The sequence below is a fragment of the Phyllopteryx taeniolatus genome, chromosome 13 (assembly GCF_024500385.1).
Source record: "Phyllopteryx taeniolatus isolate TA_2022b chromosome 13, UOR_Ptae_1.2, whole genome shotgun sequence".
Lineage (NCBI taxonomy): Eukaryota > Metazoa > Chordata > Actinopteri > Syngnathiformes > Syngnathidae > Phyllopteryx > Phyllopteryx taeniolatus.
Window position 1 is genome coordinate 350,137 of NC_084514.1, and position 16,788 is coordinate 366,924.

Below are 16,788 nucleotides of genomic sequence, written 5' to 3' on the forward strand. Positions count from 1 at the left end.
GCTTTCATTTTTGTTAAAACTATCAAGATGTATGCATTTGTTCACAATTGAAAACGTTTCCCAGCTGTCTTAATGACATTTCTTGACATGCTTGGGTAAACGACCCCAAGGTTTAACCCCCCCCACGCCCCTCTCCACTGCAGGCGTGTGCCAACACGAGTACGGCTTTGGAAACCATGACGACTGTCGATGGAGCATCTCGTGCTCAGCCAAGCGAACAGTAAGGACAAAAAAGCATGCATTGCATTTTCACCGGTTGAGGCAGCACTTGCCAAATGTGCGGATCTCCTCTTGTGGTTGCCCAACCGTGTTGTCAGCAGACACTAATCTGAGTTCAACCATATTTCTTTTGACTTTCACGTGATAGTAATGTTACAAACATTTTCAAAAAAGGTTTGCTTAGAAAAGACTTTTAATGTGTAATAGCAAACTTGTTGGGTGGGCACTCCAGATACAAACAATGTACATACAGCATTCCATAACATGTCCCTTTTCTTTTCATTCCCTACCGTCACGGTGACTTGACAGGTTTCACGGTTTTCCTCATGTACGTGATTAAGTTGCTTGGCCGGTCAAAATGTGAGCAGATGCGGCGTGGCCGCTCGTCACTCTGTGGATTCAGGAGTCATTTGCAGTTGAAGCTGCGCTTCTCCTCTCTGCACCACCACGGTGATCTTATCACTGTTACGCACGGCCGAGTAGATCTCCTCTGAGCTGTTCACTTTCACACTGTTGATTTCCAGCACAACATCTCCTGGCAGCAGCCCGGCTCTGAAAAAAGATAGTAGTAATGTGACTAATGAGTAAATGTGACGGGTCAGGAGACTTTTGATTGAATACTTGTCAGCAAGGCCTTCTCTGCTGCACTAAACACCATCCGAAGTACTGACCTAGACCTACATTTCATAAAATATCAAGAAACAACGTGCTGGCTAAATACTGAGATTTTGCTGCTACGGCGCGCGGGCGCATCGAGTATCTACGAAAGGCACCCCCTGGTCTCACAGGACTTGTCGGTCGCGCCACCTAGTGGCCTGGCAGACTTCAGTTGTGTATCGTGAACATGCAGCATTTCTCTCGGTTGTTTTGGGATTTGTGTGTTTGCCGCATTTTCATCTTGCAGCATATTTTTTTATGTGTCATTCCTGCCTGCATTAGCCACCATAGGTTTTTGTATAGCACTGATTGTTTCTATCATTGGGACATGATGGTGGTGGTGGTGGTATGAAGAGGTGGATTTAGTCACCTCAGTTCCCACTGAAGGTCCAAAGGTACCAAATGCATGGCCCGATAACGACTGTGATCCAGTTTGGCTCATTCTGCTTACCTGTGCGCCGGGGAGCCCATTATAACTCGGTGGATCAGAATTCCATGAGTCACTTCTGGGAAAGATGGATCCCTCAGCTTCAGCTCAGCAATGATGCTAAGGCACCAGGACAGAACAACATAAAAAATGTGTTTCAGGTGACTGTTGAGGTGGATTGGACTGTGTCCCCTCGCACTGAAAATGCTGACCTCTGAGTCAGCGTTAGCATCATGACGCCAATGTACCGCCGCTTTGTCTCGGACTCGCCAAACCAGGAACCTTGGATTGAAATTGCAACAACAGGGTGTGTCAGTGTTTTGCCTTTTCGAGAAACTATTTCACTTTCTGTTCAGGATGCATGAGAAAAGAAAAACATTTGATACTTTTTCTTTTGGAAGCTTGATCGAGGAAAAGTCGCAGGCGATCGGACGGGATAGCAAAGGAGATGCCTGGAGTGACTTTCATAGTGTTTATCCCGATGACTTCACCATCCTGAGGACATGTGCATATTGACGTCCAAATATTACAGTATTAATAAAAAGAGTGTGTATTCTGTACATGACCCCCGGGTCATACTTTGCCCACACCGGATTTAGATAGTAGCACCGATTTACCAGGTTGATGAGCGGGCCTCCGGAATTGCCAAACTGCAAAACCAAGCAATTGTCATAAGACGCAAATATACAGTACTGTACACGTGATCGGTGTAGCTGACGCTCACGTCGATCGCCGCATCAGTCTGGATGTACTCCATGTTGGGGTTCGACAGGCCGAGCTCCTTACTGCCCCTCTGCACAGAGCTGATGATCCCTGATGTGATGGTGTTCCGTAACGCAAACGGGCTTCCCATGGCCACCACAAACTCTCCTTGACGGACATCGGACGAACGGCCCAGGGCGAGCGTGGGTAGAGGATTCTGCGGGTCAGATTAAACAACATAACACACTCAAACATGGACAGTTCGAGGGCCAACAGAACCCAGAGGTTGCGAATATGCACTTTCAAAAAGTACAATAAAGAGACACTGAAATTTATGTCAATACAGAGTGTTACAACAATAACCATACATATTTTCATTATTTTGTATGATGGAATGTTAGAAAAGGCTTCATATTACTCAAACAGAGAACAATAATCAGCAACGGTAGATATTAGAAAGACCGATCCATTTATTATTGACCAATGGGTTACATCAAGTAACTTTAAAAATAAGAGTGTACTTCAATAAAACCAACAACAATATATATTTCAATTGCAACATAACAACTGCTTAACATAAACACAATCATATTTGACATTTGAATACATTAAATGAAAAAAACCCTCAATAATTATACACTTAAAGGGCAAAATAAAGTTCAATTAATGTATTTTCTTTTACTGCCAGTATATGGTGGGAACAACATTTGTGGCAACACACTTTTTAACTTCTTGATGCAACTGGGGTTGAATTTGCTTGGCAACGTTGTGTTGGGTAGAAACCATGTGGTGCTAAGCTAGCTGTCTGTCTGTCTGTCTGTCTGCCTGCCTGCCTTCATGGGCTCGCTGTTCCTGCTGTGCACGTCATGACCTCTGAGGGGCAGTGTGGTGCACGTAATTGATTGAATACACACTTGCAGGAACAAAGAAAGTAAAATAACGATCGAATATTGTGACTATAACTAGTTTTTCACAGTTTGGAGAGTATTGTTAGACTGCCTGTCTGTATGAGTTTATACAGCGTTCGTGTACCAATATTCCTTCTTTTGAGATACAAGTGCCACGAGTTCAATGCTCATTTTTGTTACCTCGCCAATGGTGTTTTTGATTCATCGTGTGTGAGGTTTGAGCAAGCAAGTTTTTGTGAACGAAAACCAAGAAACGAAGTCTGTGATGTATTCGAACCTTCAACAAGTGTCATTCTTTTGTTATGTCTGTTGAGTTTTACATTGAACTTCAACTGGAGTGTCAATAAATGACTTTGACTCTTACTCCTTGCTACTATATTTGCACCTTAGCAACCTTGTTGTTGGAAAGTTGCTCGATAGCGGAACATTGAATTGGACTGCTTGTATAAAAGTGGTCAAATCTGAGATTTTAGATTCCAATCTGATCCGATGCTCGTTTTTGTTTTTGCTGACGTCGGGACACCTCGAGTTAACACAGCCAAATATGAAAATGTATGCTTATATTGACAATTATATCACTTCATCAAAGTACGTTTGAACCCCGAGAAATTGAGGTTTTCAAAACAAATTGGCTTTACTTCCTTAAAAAAAAAAAGAGACATATTTTTGATGAACTTCTTGAATTAAAGCTGAAAGTCTACACTTGTATCACGTCTTGATTGGTTAAGTTCAAATCTATGACGGTGGTGTTTAAAAAAAAAAAGTCAAATACTCTGCAGGAGCGAAATGGATGACGGGTCCTGTAGTTTCATTTTGTGATAAATAAAGTCAGTCACGTCACTCTCTAAGTGGCGGGCCTAATTCTTAAAAGACTTAAAAATGAAGATTATTTTTTTTTGGACATTTTTATAATTCAATTTTAGGCTCAGATCCTCTGTCACGTGAACCTGACCAATTCAATATTAAAAAGAAATTGAGTCCTGCGGCCCATGTCGAATCTGATCTGTTTAACCTTTTTTGCACTAGATTAAAAAGCTAATTAGAATCAGTCCCTTTTTGTTCTGTTTGTTTGTCACTAACAATACACAAATTGTTAGTGATAGACTATGATGCATTACGACTTACTGGAGATACAATTTGAATGTCATAAACCCCTAGAATTCCAGTTTCAATGCAATAAGATGATAAAAACAATCAAAATGGACAGAAATTGGCGGCACGGTGAGCGACTGCCTCACAGCTCTGAGGATCGGGGTTCAATTCCCCGCCCCTGCCTGTGTGGAGTTTGCATGTCCTCCCCCTGCCTGCCTGCCTGCCTGCCTGCGTGGGTGGGTGGGTGGGTGGGTGGCTTTTCTCCGGGCACTCCAGTTTCCTCCCGCATCCCCAAAACACGCACGGTAGGTTCATTGAAGACTCTAAATTGCCCATAGGTGCAAATGTGAGTGCGAATGCTTGTTTGTTTGTTTGTGTGTGTGCCCTGCGATTGGCCGGCGACCAGTCCGGGGCGTACCCCGCCTCCTGCCCGAAGATAGCTGGGATAGGCTCCGACACTTCCGCGACCCTTGTGAGGAGAAGCGGCTCAGAAAATGGATGGATGGATGTACAGAAATTCCATAGAAACAAGGCACATACATACAAATGTTGCACGACTGTGTGTAGCAGGCCTTTTGAACGGTTTCTGCCGCTTTTTACTCACCTTCGCAGAGATTTTGATGGTTGCGATGTCCGCCACCGGATCGACATCTTGCACGGCGGCATGGTACATATCTCCATTTGTGAGCTTGACGCGGACCCCTCGCTTGTTGGCCACCACGTGAGCATTGGTCACGATGAGGCCGTCGCTGCTGATGATAAATCCAGAGCCATTGGACACTGCCACTTCCCTCCCGGAAAATGGATGTCTGTATTTTTTTTTTTTTTTAAATGCATAGAAAAGTGTATTTATCAAAGATCCGCACACAAATTTCAGTGACAAACAAAATTTGCAACACAATGCTTTGATACGGAGTTAAGTAGTGACTAAATCTCCTGCTTCCACCTTCCTGGAAAAGCTGTGCGTGTGTAACCACACACAGCACATTAGTGTGCAGCGAGAGTTTACATTGATTTACTAAAAATAATTCAATAATAATAACTACATGTCTTTTTCTTTGATTGGTGAACTTGAGTCAAACACCACTGTGGTAATCACAGTGGATTGCAGCAACGGCGAAACAAAAGGGTAAAAATGGATTGCGCACGCAATTATTGAGAAATGAAAGTAGATTATTGTAACGGAGTAAAAGTTTCGTGTCTTCTTAACATCCACACTCGAGGCAAATTCAAAAGTATGCTTCATCAAAAGCATTCCGATAAATCCAACGCATCCAAAATGTTACTTGAGTCAACCTAAGGGAATAAATGGAGCGCCTTCGTCCCAATCTCTGGAAGTTGGGATGAGTGACGTTCGGCCCACCTGTTATGCGAACTCACCTGCTCACGATTTCGATGTAGACGACCGCCGGAGTCGACTTTTCCACCACATCTGCGATGAAGTTGTATTTATATCGAGGAGTGTCCGGTTTAAAGGGGGACGCGCACTCGGCTGTCGCCAGGATGCGTTCAAGTACCCCGCGTGATTTGGGGTCACCGCCGTCCTCTCGGCCGTCCAGAAGCGCGGCGGCACCGCACAGTCCCAAGCCCACGGACACCAACGACTTCAGCAGGCGGGGGTGGCTGCGGTCGTCTTCTCCTCCCTTGTCCGACGCCGGAGCTCTCCGGTCCACTTGCGTGTTGTCGCCAGAGACACCGCGGTCGGATTTCAGGACCGGAGACAACCGCCGGCGGCTGCATGTTATCGCTGCACTATTTCTCCAAGTGTGGGTTAACGCCGCGAGGCGGATACGGCGACTGACAACAGCCGCGGCGGCTGCCATACTGCATCACTTGGGTTAGGGGAAATACTGGTGCTTTGTATCGAAATGAATGGAATGATACTAAAATGATCATGAAGGAGTCATGAGACGAAGACCAACCCAAATAACTTCAAGCCGGAAGTGTGACGATTGTTTTCTTCCTTTCCTTTTAATCTAGGTTGATAAAGAAGCTTGAGGGTTCATCACCGCCACCAACTGGATTGGAGTGAAAACGTAAGTCAGTCAGTCACTCACACCTACTGTATTTTTCTTTGTTTTCAATTTTGACTTGAGCCATACAGAATGAAAAAAAAAAACAATATAAAGAAGTTACAAACAATAAAAACAAATACAAAATTAAAGCAAGGGCAGCGTTTTATGCTGTGTTGAAAGCCAAGGAATAATTAAAAAAATAAAATAAAATCACAAGTGGCAAAAGTCCTCACATTCTGTACTTAAGGAGAACTATAGATCATGTGCAAACTCAAGGCCCGGGGGCCACATTCGGCCTGCCACACCATTTTAAGTGGCCCGCAAAAGAAAATTGTATGATTCTTGCTAAAATCTGTACCAACATTTCAAATTGTTGTATGTAATAATAACATTGAGATATTACAGGTATATTACAAGCATTTATTATTATTATTTTTTTTTACCAAACCCATTGTTTTACAGTATCTTGATAAGTAGTTGAACAGACAAAGGACTTCTGTTTTCAAATAGAGTTATCCATCAATTTGTTGTGTGGACCGGGCCAGACCATGAATAGCAAAAAATCACAGATAACTGATGCCCATTTTGGGAAAAATTATTTTAAGAAAACTGAAAAAAATAAAATAAAAAATCAGCGAGTAGGTAAATCTGCAGGTCCCAAACCATGATATGTGGGGGTCCACTGATTTATAGTGAGGCTATGAAACATTTATATGGTTTCAAAGTCATAAAAGCCCTCTGAGGGGAATTGTACCAACAATGTGGCCTGTAACAAAAATGAGTTTGATACTTGTATATATACTTGTGAAAAACAAAAAACACTGATAAAAGTAAAAAAAAAAAAAAAAAAAAGTTACCGCTCATGTGTTTATGTAAAAGTAAAAAAAGTGCACCTTTTGAACTGAACCGAGTAACAAAAAAAAATGCTAAATTCACTAATGACAACAACTGAAATAATACATCTTATGTATACTGTATGTTTTACGTATATATTACACTTCAAGCAATGGCATATTGGTCAGCACCAACGTTGGTTAGCGAGCCCGCTAGCAGCTGGCTACTGCTAGTGGGCTCGCAGATCGCTCCCTCCGCTGCGTCGTGTGTGGGTCCGCACAGTAACGATACTGTAGCCCAAATAACACATAACACTTCTGGGAAGATGCATTTTTGGCATAGCATGCTAGTTAACTACATGCTCTAGTCGCAGAAATTGGCCAATTTATTATTAGTGCCGACTAATAAGTAAGTGAGTACTTGGGCTAATTTCTAACCCTGTCCCAAAAATCCAGACAAGTGAAATGGTGAAAAAGAGTTTAACATGATAGCTTAACACGATAGCTCCACAATTTAAATTGTTCTCATTCTTTGCACACATTTCAGCACTTACCTTCAAACATATTCAATGTATTTACAAGCAAATCACAGCAATCCCTTCACAGGGTCTTTAAAACATACACCTTTGTAAATGGGAAGCTGTACCATGTGTTTCTGTGTAACAGAGAAAACTATTTTCTTGCTCAAATGTTGAAAAATAACTACAAAAACTGTCAGTTGCCAGGTCGGCATTGCAAATGGAAATCTGTTCTCAATTTCCTTACCTGGATAAATAAATGTTAAATTAGAAATATAGATATATTGCTAGTTTTTAAAAAAAAAATATTGTTAGGTCTTTTTGGGGGTGAAGTTGCTAGGGTGGTCTGCCTGAGAAGTTGCCGATCTAGCAATAACAGTGCTAAATTGAGTCAATGATTGGACTATATATTTCAACGTTCGTTCTTATTTAAATCACAAAAAAAGTTACTGTAAAATGGGTTCGGGGTGCCCCGGTGTTGAAAGATTGGTAAAAACATCGCCCCACCTATGAATGCTGCCCTCGATTTTAAAGCAAGCGCACCATTAAATGGCATTCAAATGTTTTCCAGCCAATCAGAGCGCAGAATGAAGGCAGCGCTGTCGTTTGAATACACTGCGGAAAAGAGACGAGGCAGGCAGACACTTTCCACCCAAGTAGAGAAAGTGTGTACAGGGCGGAGGCGATGTAGTCAGCAAGCAAATTAATTACGTCGGTACGATTCAAAGCGGACGATGCTTCAGACGTCTAAAGTGGGATAATAATATTGAAAATAATTTGTCTTTACGACGTAAATGTTTCTCTGTGGCTGGCTAACGTTAGCTAGGTGACCGACTTGCTAGCCACTTGCGATCTCCTCATGTAAACTCGTTGACTAGTTGGGGAAAAAATATTTTGGACTAAGAAACCCTCTTAGTTTTTATTTTTAATTTTTTTATTTTTTTAAACTTGCTCTTCTTGTTTGCAAAACGTGATTGTAAATTTGTGCGTGTTAATGAATTACACGGAACGATGACTTAGCGACAGTTTGTATAATAAGACAAAGGAGTTTCCTGGTTTTTGTGAGGTGGTGAACGTTGTATTTAGCGTGCAATTCAAGCAGGGTAGAAAGCTAAAATGATGGTCGAGGAGAGAAGTTTGGTTCGCCTAGTGGCTGTGCAACATCTCCGGACAGCGTTTGGGATCAAGGCAAAGAACTGGAACAAAAACAAAGCAGCCAGTTGTAAGTCAACAGCAACAACCAACTCGGTGAGTTCGAAAACACGATATTAGCACTGTATGTTTTTTTTGCTGTTACTTTTTGCCCTGTAAGCCTATATGCGGCGTCATGCTTTACTATTGTTGTGACTATTGAATATATTTACACATGTTTGAAAGCACTGATGAGCCCCGACATCTGTTCCCAGGATCTTGTCAGAAGCTTTGCTTGGTTGCTCTGTGATTGCACTCACTATAAACTTTTTATTTTATTTTTTTATTTTGTATTATTATTATTATTATTTTTTTTTTTACAAGCTAGCTCAAACAAGGCACACAAAGGCTAATGTATTCTCATAAACCTAAAATGGAAAATGTTCCGGCTATACACTTTGGAAAAACCAAGCAGCGTTTTAAACAGACAGGAGAGATTCTAACACAAGCTTTGTTCTTTTTTTTAAACGGACACTTAGGAGTCACAAGATTCATGTCCACGAGACTTGATGCTGTTTCAAATGACATTTTACTTCCCCCATTTGGGTTAGCTCCAAAGAAATGTGGAGAAAGTCTGCAGTAAAGCAAAGACTCACCATTATTGGAGACCTGGACAAAGATTTGAATACAATAACATTACTAAAGATGAAAAAGCTCCCAAAATGTATTAGAAAGCCCACTTATCAATATGTACAACCACAATAATAATTTAAAAAAAAAGGCTACGTTAATACATATGCTGCAGTGTCACTCAAGTGTAAAAGTCAAATGTTTGATACAGCTCTTGTATGGGATCACATTAGATTGAGTAGGAGTACCCAAATAGTATATATATATATATTGAGAATATATTTTTGACGTTTGTTTCTATTGAGAATATCAAGGATGCAATGCAGGTATTACAGATTCAAGTTCAATAAGGTCGTCTCTCATTCTAATCTCTCTCTCAATTGTTGCCCCTAGACAAAGGTATTTGGAGTACCATTGGAGAGTTTACCGTATTATAACATGGCACGTGGGAGAGTGCCAAGGTAAGAGCTTTTGCTCCTCATTCACATGTACAGTCAGTGGAACTTCCAAAGTTGAAGGCACTAAAAGATGTACAATTTGAAATTCAACTACATTTTTTGGAAAAATATGACTCATAAATCAAATAGACCATCATCACGCAATGTAATGTATTATTTAATAATATAATGCTACAGTTTGTTGTTTATGCATTTGCTCTTATTTTGCTCAGGTTTACTCTGCTGTCTGCAGCTAAATCATGCTCGATTTCTGAGACTAGCTCGGTGAGCGTCTTACTTCTGAGACCTCAGATGTGGTTTTCTTTTTCTTTGTTGTTTTATAGATGACACTGCAAACGTGTACCAATTATGACAAAGAAGATACAGTATGTGTGTAATGATAACTAATGCCATAGAACCAGAACTGGAAGTTACGGCGACATGTGAAGGGGTCTGGCTCCACAGTACAGTATAGTAGAAACAGCACAATAATAAAGTTAAAATACACATACAGGGTCCTCATTTTACAGTGGTCTAGTTTGCAGCCCTTCCATTTTCAAGTGAACAAGAAGTGTGCTTGAAGTATTTAATGTGATTATAACTTTACTACTGCGTTAGCGTAGATTAGGTAATAGAAGAAATTGGGTTACATTGGTGTCGTAGCAACAGAACTCCGTTGCAAACTGAGGATGCCGTTTTTACTCATCAATTCCAGTAATACCACAATTTCTCGTGTATAATGAGCACCCCCCCCCCCCAAAAAAAAATTGTCAAAAGTCAATAGTGCGCATTTCATTTCACATTTTACAAATGTATGTCGCCATCTATATGTTATGAAAAAGCTGTACACTTTCATTCCAAAATGCCACCCCCACCTAGAGGTTATGAGAATAGTGTACACTTTCATTCTAATATGCCACCGCCACCTAGCGGTTATGAAAAAGGTGTCGCCTACACTTTCATTCCAATATGACAGGGGTACATACATATATATGACTGCATATATGTACAGTTGTGCTCATAAATTTACATACTCTGGCAGAATTTGTGAAATATTTTTACTTTCATTTTTTTTTAATATGATTGAACAACAACCATCATTAATTTCTTTATGGTTATGTTTTGTTTAATGATAATCTGTTTCTGAAATGCTTGATCGTTTAATTTGAATCCCATTAGAATTAAATGTGCTAACGGGACAAGCAGAAAGGAGGAAGAAGTGTTTCGCCTGGTCCTTTATGTTTTCTTTAAAGAAGTGTACCCATCTTACAAATTCTGCCTGGGTAATGAAACATGAGCATAACTGTGTGTTTTCTAATTTACTCAATAAAAGTAGGGCTGTGAATTTCAAAATAAGAGCAAGTAAATAAAAAGTATTATGTGTTCAAATTAAAGGGCTTAACTTCAGAATAATTCTTTGAAAAAAACCTAACAAAATACCGATAATACTTCACGTGGATAAAAGCAAAATTATGCATTGTAAGAATGCACTATACATGGGTAGAAAGGTTTTCAAGAATGTATAGGTCGACTCGTATTGTACATGGGTGCGCATTATACACGAGAAATGACGGTACCTGTAAAATGGCAGTAGGTACCAATAATGCGCTGCAAACACCGTCCTGTTACTTTTCCATTATGTCTGTCAGATCTCTTCAAAGATTGACACCTCCCAGTTGAAATGGATATTTGACTTGTATAGCCGTCAGTGGCAGTGACTTGAGTTTTTTTGGTGGCTCCACTGTATTGAGTACTTGCAACTTGGCTAGTAACCCTTTATTACAATTGAGCTAACATCGCATATCTGTGCTCTCCTAGCTTTCTGGTGGATGCATGCATGAAGTTGCAGGCGCATGTCGACACGGAGGGCCTGTTCAGAAAATCGGGCTCTGTTGTTCGATTGAAAGGCCTTCGGGTGAGTGATTGGTGACTTGGCCCTCACTGAGCGACCTTGACCCCATTGAAAGGGCTTTCAGACAGCAGGGTTTTGTTTCATGTTTCCAGACTAAAGTGGATTCGGGTGAGGAGTGCCTGTCTGCCGCGTTCCCCTGCGATGTGGCTGGCCTGGTGAAGCAGTTCTTTAGGGACCTGCCAGAACCTGTGTTACCCACCGAGCTGCAGGAGGCCTTCCTCAAGGCCCAGCAGCTTCCCACCAAGGAGGAGCGCACCTCCGCCACAATGCTGCTCTCTTGTGTCCTGCCTGACCGGAGCCTCAGTGTCTTGTGCCATTTCTTTGACTTCCTCCAAAATGTCTCGAAGAGGTGCTTGCATGTTTTTGACAGTAATGTAATGCAGTATTTGGTTCAAGTGAAAACAACTATTCCCCGCCCCGCCCCCACTCCCACTTTCACTCGAAGTGGCACAGTTTGGGTGTGCGTCATGGCATCTTAAATACACACAACGGCATGGAATCTCATATCTTCAGTGTAAATCAGGCCAAATTGAACTCCTCTGTGGGAAAAATGTATTGTTATTCTATAGGGCTCGATAGTTGCCTGGTACAGATTGCTGTGTGTGAGTGTTCCCAAATGATCGTTTTGATTTTTTTACAAAATAATATACAGTAAATCCCAGCTGACTAAAGGTGAAAGGCGGACTCCACTTGGAACTGGCCGCCGTCAATCGGAGAACCACTCTCACTCGCAGTCGCACTCGCACTCGCATTCACACCGTCACTGAGTGGGAACTCAACCCACTCTGCCTGCACCAAAGTCAGGCGAATGCACCACGACACCATCAGTGACTGGCACGTGGTGCACCTGAACAGTTGAAGCGATGCAGGAATACTGGTGTGGTTGGGTTGCTACATTGACGGCCTTCATTTTCACAAGTGTGTAGTGACTTCCATTTCACAACAGTTGATCATGTGATTTCAACGACCTTTTCAAAATGGACAGTGATTAATGCTTGAGCCAATATGTTGTTTTTTTTTCCTCTCCTTGTGTTAATCCCTGCTGTCTTGGTTTGATTCCAGGAGTGCAGAGAATAAGATGGACAGTGCCAATTTGTCTGTAATCTTGGCTCCCAATCTCCTCCACTGTGGAGAAGGTACAGAGAAGATGAACACCAACACAGAAAAACGCATCAGACTGCAGACAGCTGTTGTTCACTGCTTCATAGAGCATGCTCACAACTTTGGTACCACTGCACACACTTGACTTGCTCCTCCTCTTGGCCTCCATCTGGTTGAGCATTAAAACTCTTTCCTTCATCGGTGCGTTACAGGTGCACTGCCACCGTTCCTTGAAGAGAAGGTTTCAGCCATGATGCACCGTGACCCAGCAATTTTGTCGCCTGCATTCATTGAGCTTCAGGAGGTAGACCAAAACTCAGGGAGGAGGCGGAGACACGGGCACAGTCTCGGAGGTAAAACGTGATTGTTGGGGATTGAGTGGAGGGCATAATAATTCATTGGCCCAATTTTGTAAAATGTTAAAATGTATTTCTGATTCATTGTGTAGTAATTATTCAGAAAAAGTAATAGATCCTGGGGTCCCTCTTAATGGTACAGCTTTGTGTCTACTTGTGCATCAAAATTTCCTCCTAGTCGGTCAAGGACATTTGGTGACATACCCTTCCCCAATTAAGTGAAAAACAAAAGGCTTTGTCTTCATCTCTGTTTAGCTGAAGTCCCTCAAGTGGATGAACTTGTTTTTCTGTTTTTTTGAAATGTATTAGTATTTTCTTCTGCCACTCCTGTGATTGTGACCCCATCCTCCAAGCGAAAACTGCCTCTAGATTCCGCTCCTTCTTTTGGATTCTCAAACAAGAAACGTAGATCTGTCAAGAAGAATCTGGGGATGGAATTGCTTCCCAGTTCCTTGTTCAGCGGCACCTCCACCCCTGGATCAGGTATTTTGGATTGCTATCGAAACATTCTGCTGCGTGATTTGTTTCAAGAACTATTCTATATGAAGCTTGCAGTGCGTCAGGGGTGTTGGATTCGCCCCAAAGTACTCTTTCCTCGGCTGGGAAGTCTCTAAGGCACTCAGACGCCTCGGCAAGGAGAAAGAGCAGACGACCGAGCAGCAGACGTGTAGTCCGCAGGTACGCGTTCCCGGCCAGCCTTCACGTCTCACTCATTGTGCACGCGATTGGGTAGATCCAAACAAACCAATGACCTGCAATGCAAGGGCTCTAACCTTTTCCATGACAACTATTTAATACCGTACAAAGTCAATGCCATGACTGACGCCGGGGGCTGGTAACAAAGTGAATTCATCGTAAAACCCTTATTAACTACACGCATTGTTTGAGGTAAAATGTCGACGTTCCAAATGGTCGTACAGCCATAAAGAGACGTTACTTACAGTCTAATACTATTATGCACTTTTGAAAGGTGCCTGACAGACGCCTAATTTTGAACAGGATGTTTGCTGAGCCATACTGACACCTGGTGGCGTTATATGCGAATAACATTTCCTGGAAATGTAATTGTATTGTCATTGGTGAACATGGCATTGTTTGGTCTACTACATTTCTGTATATGTGTATGTATGTTGACGTCATTGTTTAGTTTCAATTTTGAGGTGTGCTTTTCCAGTAATGTTTTGTCGAACTCCAAATCAAGTCAAGGGCCCAAAAGTGGTCCATTCGGGTTGTTTTGACTTGGAAGGTTTCACTCTATTGAATCTTTTATTATACAGATATACGGGATTTCAGAACTTCTCTTTAATATATTGCCCATCATATAGCTAAGTAACGCAATTTAACAATGCTATATATTTGCATATCAACATTATCTTTGTGAAAGCAGAATTCTGCATTGCCCACTCCCTCCCCCCTTGAGGGATCTTAACGAGTAGGTTCGCTAAAACAAATGTGCTGGGTGACCTGTTGCTCCCTTGGCTTATCTCATATTGATGGTGGTGTTGATTTCCATCCTTTTCAAGAGTTGAATCTGGAAGAGCCGGCTGCTTTTCTCCCAAAGTCGACAAAAAAGAAGCAGCACACAAGTCTCTGCGCCAGCGTTTCAGCTTGGGGAGGAGCTGCAAAGATGCCGTAAGTGCGCTTGCCTGATAGAAGCCAACGAACGAACGAACGAACAACGGTGAAAGTCTTTTGGAAATCAACTTGTGTTTGCACATGGGGTCAACTGTTGGCACTTTTGTGGTGACTGAGTTTAATCATTTTGTAATCATTTTAAGCGTGACAAGCGCATGCATGATTCGAGTGCTGTTTGGCCCAGACCTTTAAATTTGGGTTTGGGGTAGGGTACGAAGCTAAACTACATTTTGGATACCCAGTTTCCAACATTATGCCACAAGTTCTAAGTATAAATCATGTATAGACAGTGCACTAACTTTGGTACTTTGGTTGAGTGGTCAATGATGAAGAAATGTCATCTAATGTTTGACTCAATAAAAGTTGCTGACCACAAAAGACCATATGTCGTTTCTTCTGAGTGAGCTAATGACAAAATGCATCCGATTAACAATCAGTGTTGTGTTCCGGGTAACATCTGGGGGTTCATTTAACACTTCGATACTAATGCCGAAAGTCTTTCATCTTTCATTTCTCATTCCACGCTGGTCGCTGGTGTAGGGATCTGGGTCCATAGGTTGGCGACTTGCCACCCAGGAGAGCACCACCGCTTTCTGTTTGACCAGAGAGACCGCCACGTTCAGTGCATCGCTTCTGCCCAGAATTGCTCAATCCAACAGTGAGTACTTGGGCATGCTCGTTTCATGCGCTTTGAGCTTTTGCCTGACTAATACCTGCTACTATCCCAACTTGATAGGTTCCCATTTTATAAGCAAGTCTGAGGACAACTTGCTGTCCCCCCAGTGTGAGCCGGGCGCCCGCCGCACCTCGTGGAGCGCAGAGGCCCCTGGAGGATCCCGGCTCTTTAGCCCCGATACACATCTGAAGAACCATCGCACGTCGGAACCCGCCATTGTCGTGTCCAAACCTGCGACTGGGTCCGGCCTCCCTCAAAAGTTGTGTCGCGCTTCCAGTGCGGAGAGCCTGGAAAGCGAGTCGGCCGTTTCCGAAGCCTCGAGCCGAACGGTAGCGTCTGAGAACGCCCTCGGAACTCTGACACACGAGACGGCGAAAGCGCAGCCGTCAGACGCTACCCCGCTCCCTCTGCCGACTGAGGACACGCGCAAGTTCCCGAGTCATAATGAGCTAAATATGACCTTTGACTCGGAAGCCTTATCACCTCTGCATATTGATAGTACAGTTTTAAGTTCTTCTGGGAGTTGTCGTCCAGCGCCGGGAGCCGTCGGCCACGATAGCTTCGCGACGGGTGGAAGCGACGACTCGGCCGAGCGGCTTCGCTGGAGTAGACCGGTTGGAGCTCTGGAGTCCAGCGTGCGGAGTCCAGCGCGCTTCAGACTTGGTGTCTCGCCAGGACCGCGGTCCACTCCCTATACGCCACGCCTTGAGCTGGCAGCTGAACTGAGCGCAGCTGGCATCGGTAAAGCACATCGCAAGCACGTGTCTTCTCCAGAAGCCGGTCCCCAAATCCAACAGCCGCACCAGCCCCGTGTGGCAGACCACATTCAACATTTCAACAAACTCACCCTGAAGTCTCCCAAAGGCGCCAAGGCCAAACACGTCAGGTCGCCGCTGAAGTTCCAGCGCACCCCCGTGAGGCAGGCGGTCCGAAGAATTAACTCGAGCCACGGAGCGACTAGGCTACCTGCCGGAAATTCGGACACGGCCCACGCTCGAGGCATCAACGCCGTGAAAGCCGTCAGCCTGGAGAGCGGCCTGTCCCCGCGCCCGCCGCCCGAGGGAGCTCGTCCGCTGGTTCCGAAGAGACCGCGCCCCGTCCCGGCCAAAAAGCCGAACACCCGGGCCGCTAAAAGCGAGGCTTTTGCTCTCGGCGACGTGACCAACGAGGTCCCAAGCGGGAGCGACGTGGACTCGTCTGTCGCCGATGCGGCAGGCGCTCGGGAGGCCTTTTCGCCGCAGCTTGCGGAGATTGAAGCGCGGCGTGACCGAGGGTCACCCAGAGACCCTCTGAACCGACCAAGACTGCTGCCGGCCACCAAGCCTGTTGACTTGTAGCCATCGCTTCTTTTGTTTGCAAGCTTAAATTAGGGTTGATTTGAGCGTTGTTGATGTGGGATCGCTGCTTGTCTTGTCCTATGGCCGTCGAAAGAAATGTGCTTTCCACTAGGTTTTAAATGGTGCTGTTGAATTATTTGGATGGCTGGAATTACTGAAAAAAATATTGAGCTCTTTTTCCGTTCCGCTACGCGTCCGACGG

The 16,788-nt window shown here is 43.5% G+C and overlaps 2 protein-coding genes across 2 annotated transcripts; one reads left to right on the forward strand and one right to left on the reverse strand.

Moving 5' to 3' along the window:
• The first annotated feature begins 58 nt into the window (after positions 1–58).
• On the forward strand, positions 59–16,586 carry LOC133487716 (rho GTPase-activating protein 11A-like). Its single transcript, XM_061794755.1, has 12 exons — positions 59–220; positions 5,986–8,619; positions 9,526–9,593; positions 11,388–11,484; positions 11,574–11,830; positions 12,544–12,707; positions 12,795–12,935; positions 13,248–13,421; positions 13,487–13,616; positions 14,462–14,570; positions 15,114–15,231; positions 15,310–16,586. The coding sequence occupies exons 2-12, from the start codon at positions 8,488–8,490 to the stop codon at positions 16,584–16,586; spliced, it is 2,667 nt and encodes an 888-aa protein (XP_061650739.1). The 5' UTR covers positions 59–220; positions 5,986–8,487.
• Positions 395–5,970, reverse strand: LOC133487722 (serine protease HTRA2, mitochondrial-like). The gene is made up of 8 exons (XM_061794765.1): positions 5,386–5,970; positions 4,610–4,814; positions 2,028–2,222; positions 1,921–1,953; positions 1,690–1,798; positions 1,516–1,585; positions 1,328–1,423; positions 395–771 (listed from the first exon to the last, which is right to left on the reverse strand). The coding sequence occupies exons 1-8, from the start codon at positions 5,826–5,828 to the stop codon at positions 606–608; spliced, it is 1,317 nt and encodes a 438-aa protein (XP_061650749.1). The 5' UTR covers positions 5,829–5,970; the 3' UTR covers positions 395–605.
• Positions 16,587–16,788: the final 202 nt, after the last annotated feature.

What these genes read in the sequence shown, in the direction of transcription:
- LOC133487722 (XM_061794765.1), bottom strand. Translation starts at nt 5,828, where the DNA reads ATGGCAGCCGCCGCGGCTGTTGTCAGTCGCCGTATCCGCCTCGCGGCG. An exon ending in GAGGCCCGCTCATCAACCTG is followed by an intron (nt 1,799 to 1,920) that starts GTAAATCGGTGC and finishes ACATGTCCTCAG; the next exon opens with GATGGTGAAGTCATCGGGAT. An exon ending in TCAAGCTTCCAAAAGAAAAA is followed by an intron (nt 1,586 to 1,689) that starts GTATCAAATGTT and finishes TTTCAATCCAAG; the next exon opens with GTTCCTGGTTTGGCGAGTCC.
- LOC133487716 (XM_061794755.1), top strand. Translation starts at nt 8,488, where the DNA reads ATGATGGTCGAGGAGAGAAGTTTGGTTCGCCTAGTGGCTGTGCAACAT. An exon ending in GCACGTGGGAGAGTGCCAAG is followed by an intron (nt 9,594 to 11,387) that starts GTAAGAGCTTTT and finishes GTGCTCTCCTAG; the next exon opens with CTTTCTGGTGGATGCATGCA. An exon ending in GGAGGAGCTGCAAAGATGCC is followed by an intron (nt 14,571 to 15,113) that starts GTAAGTGCGCTT and finishes TCGCTGGTGTAG; the next exon opens with GGATCTGGGTCCATAGGTTG.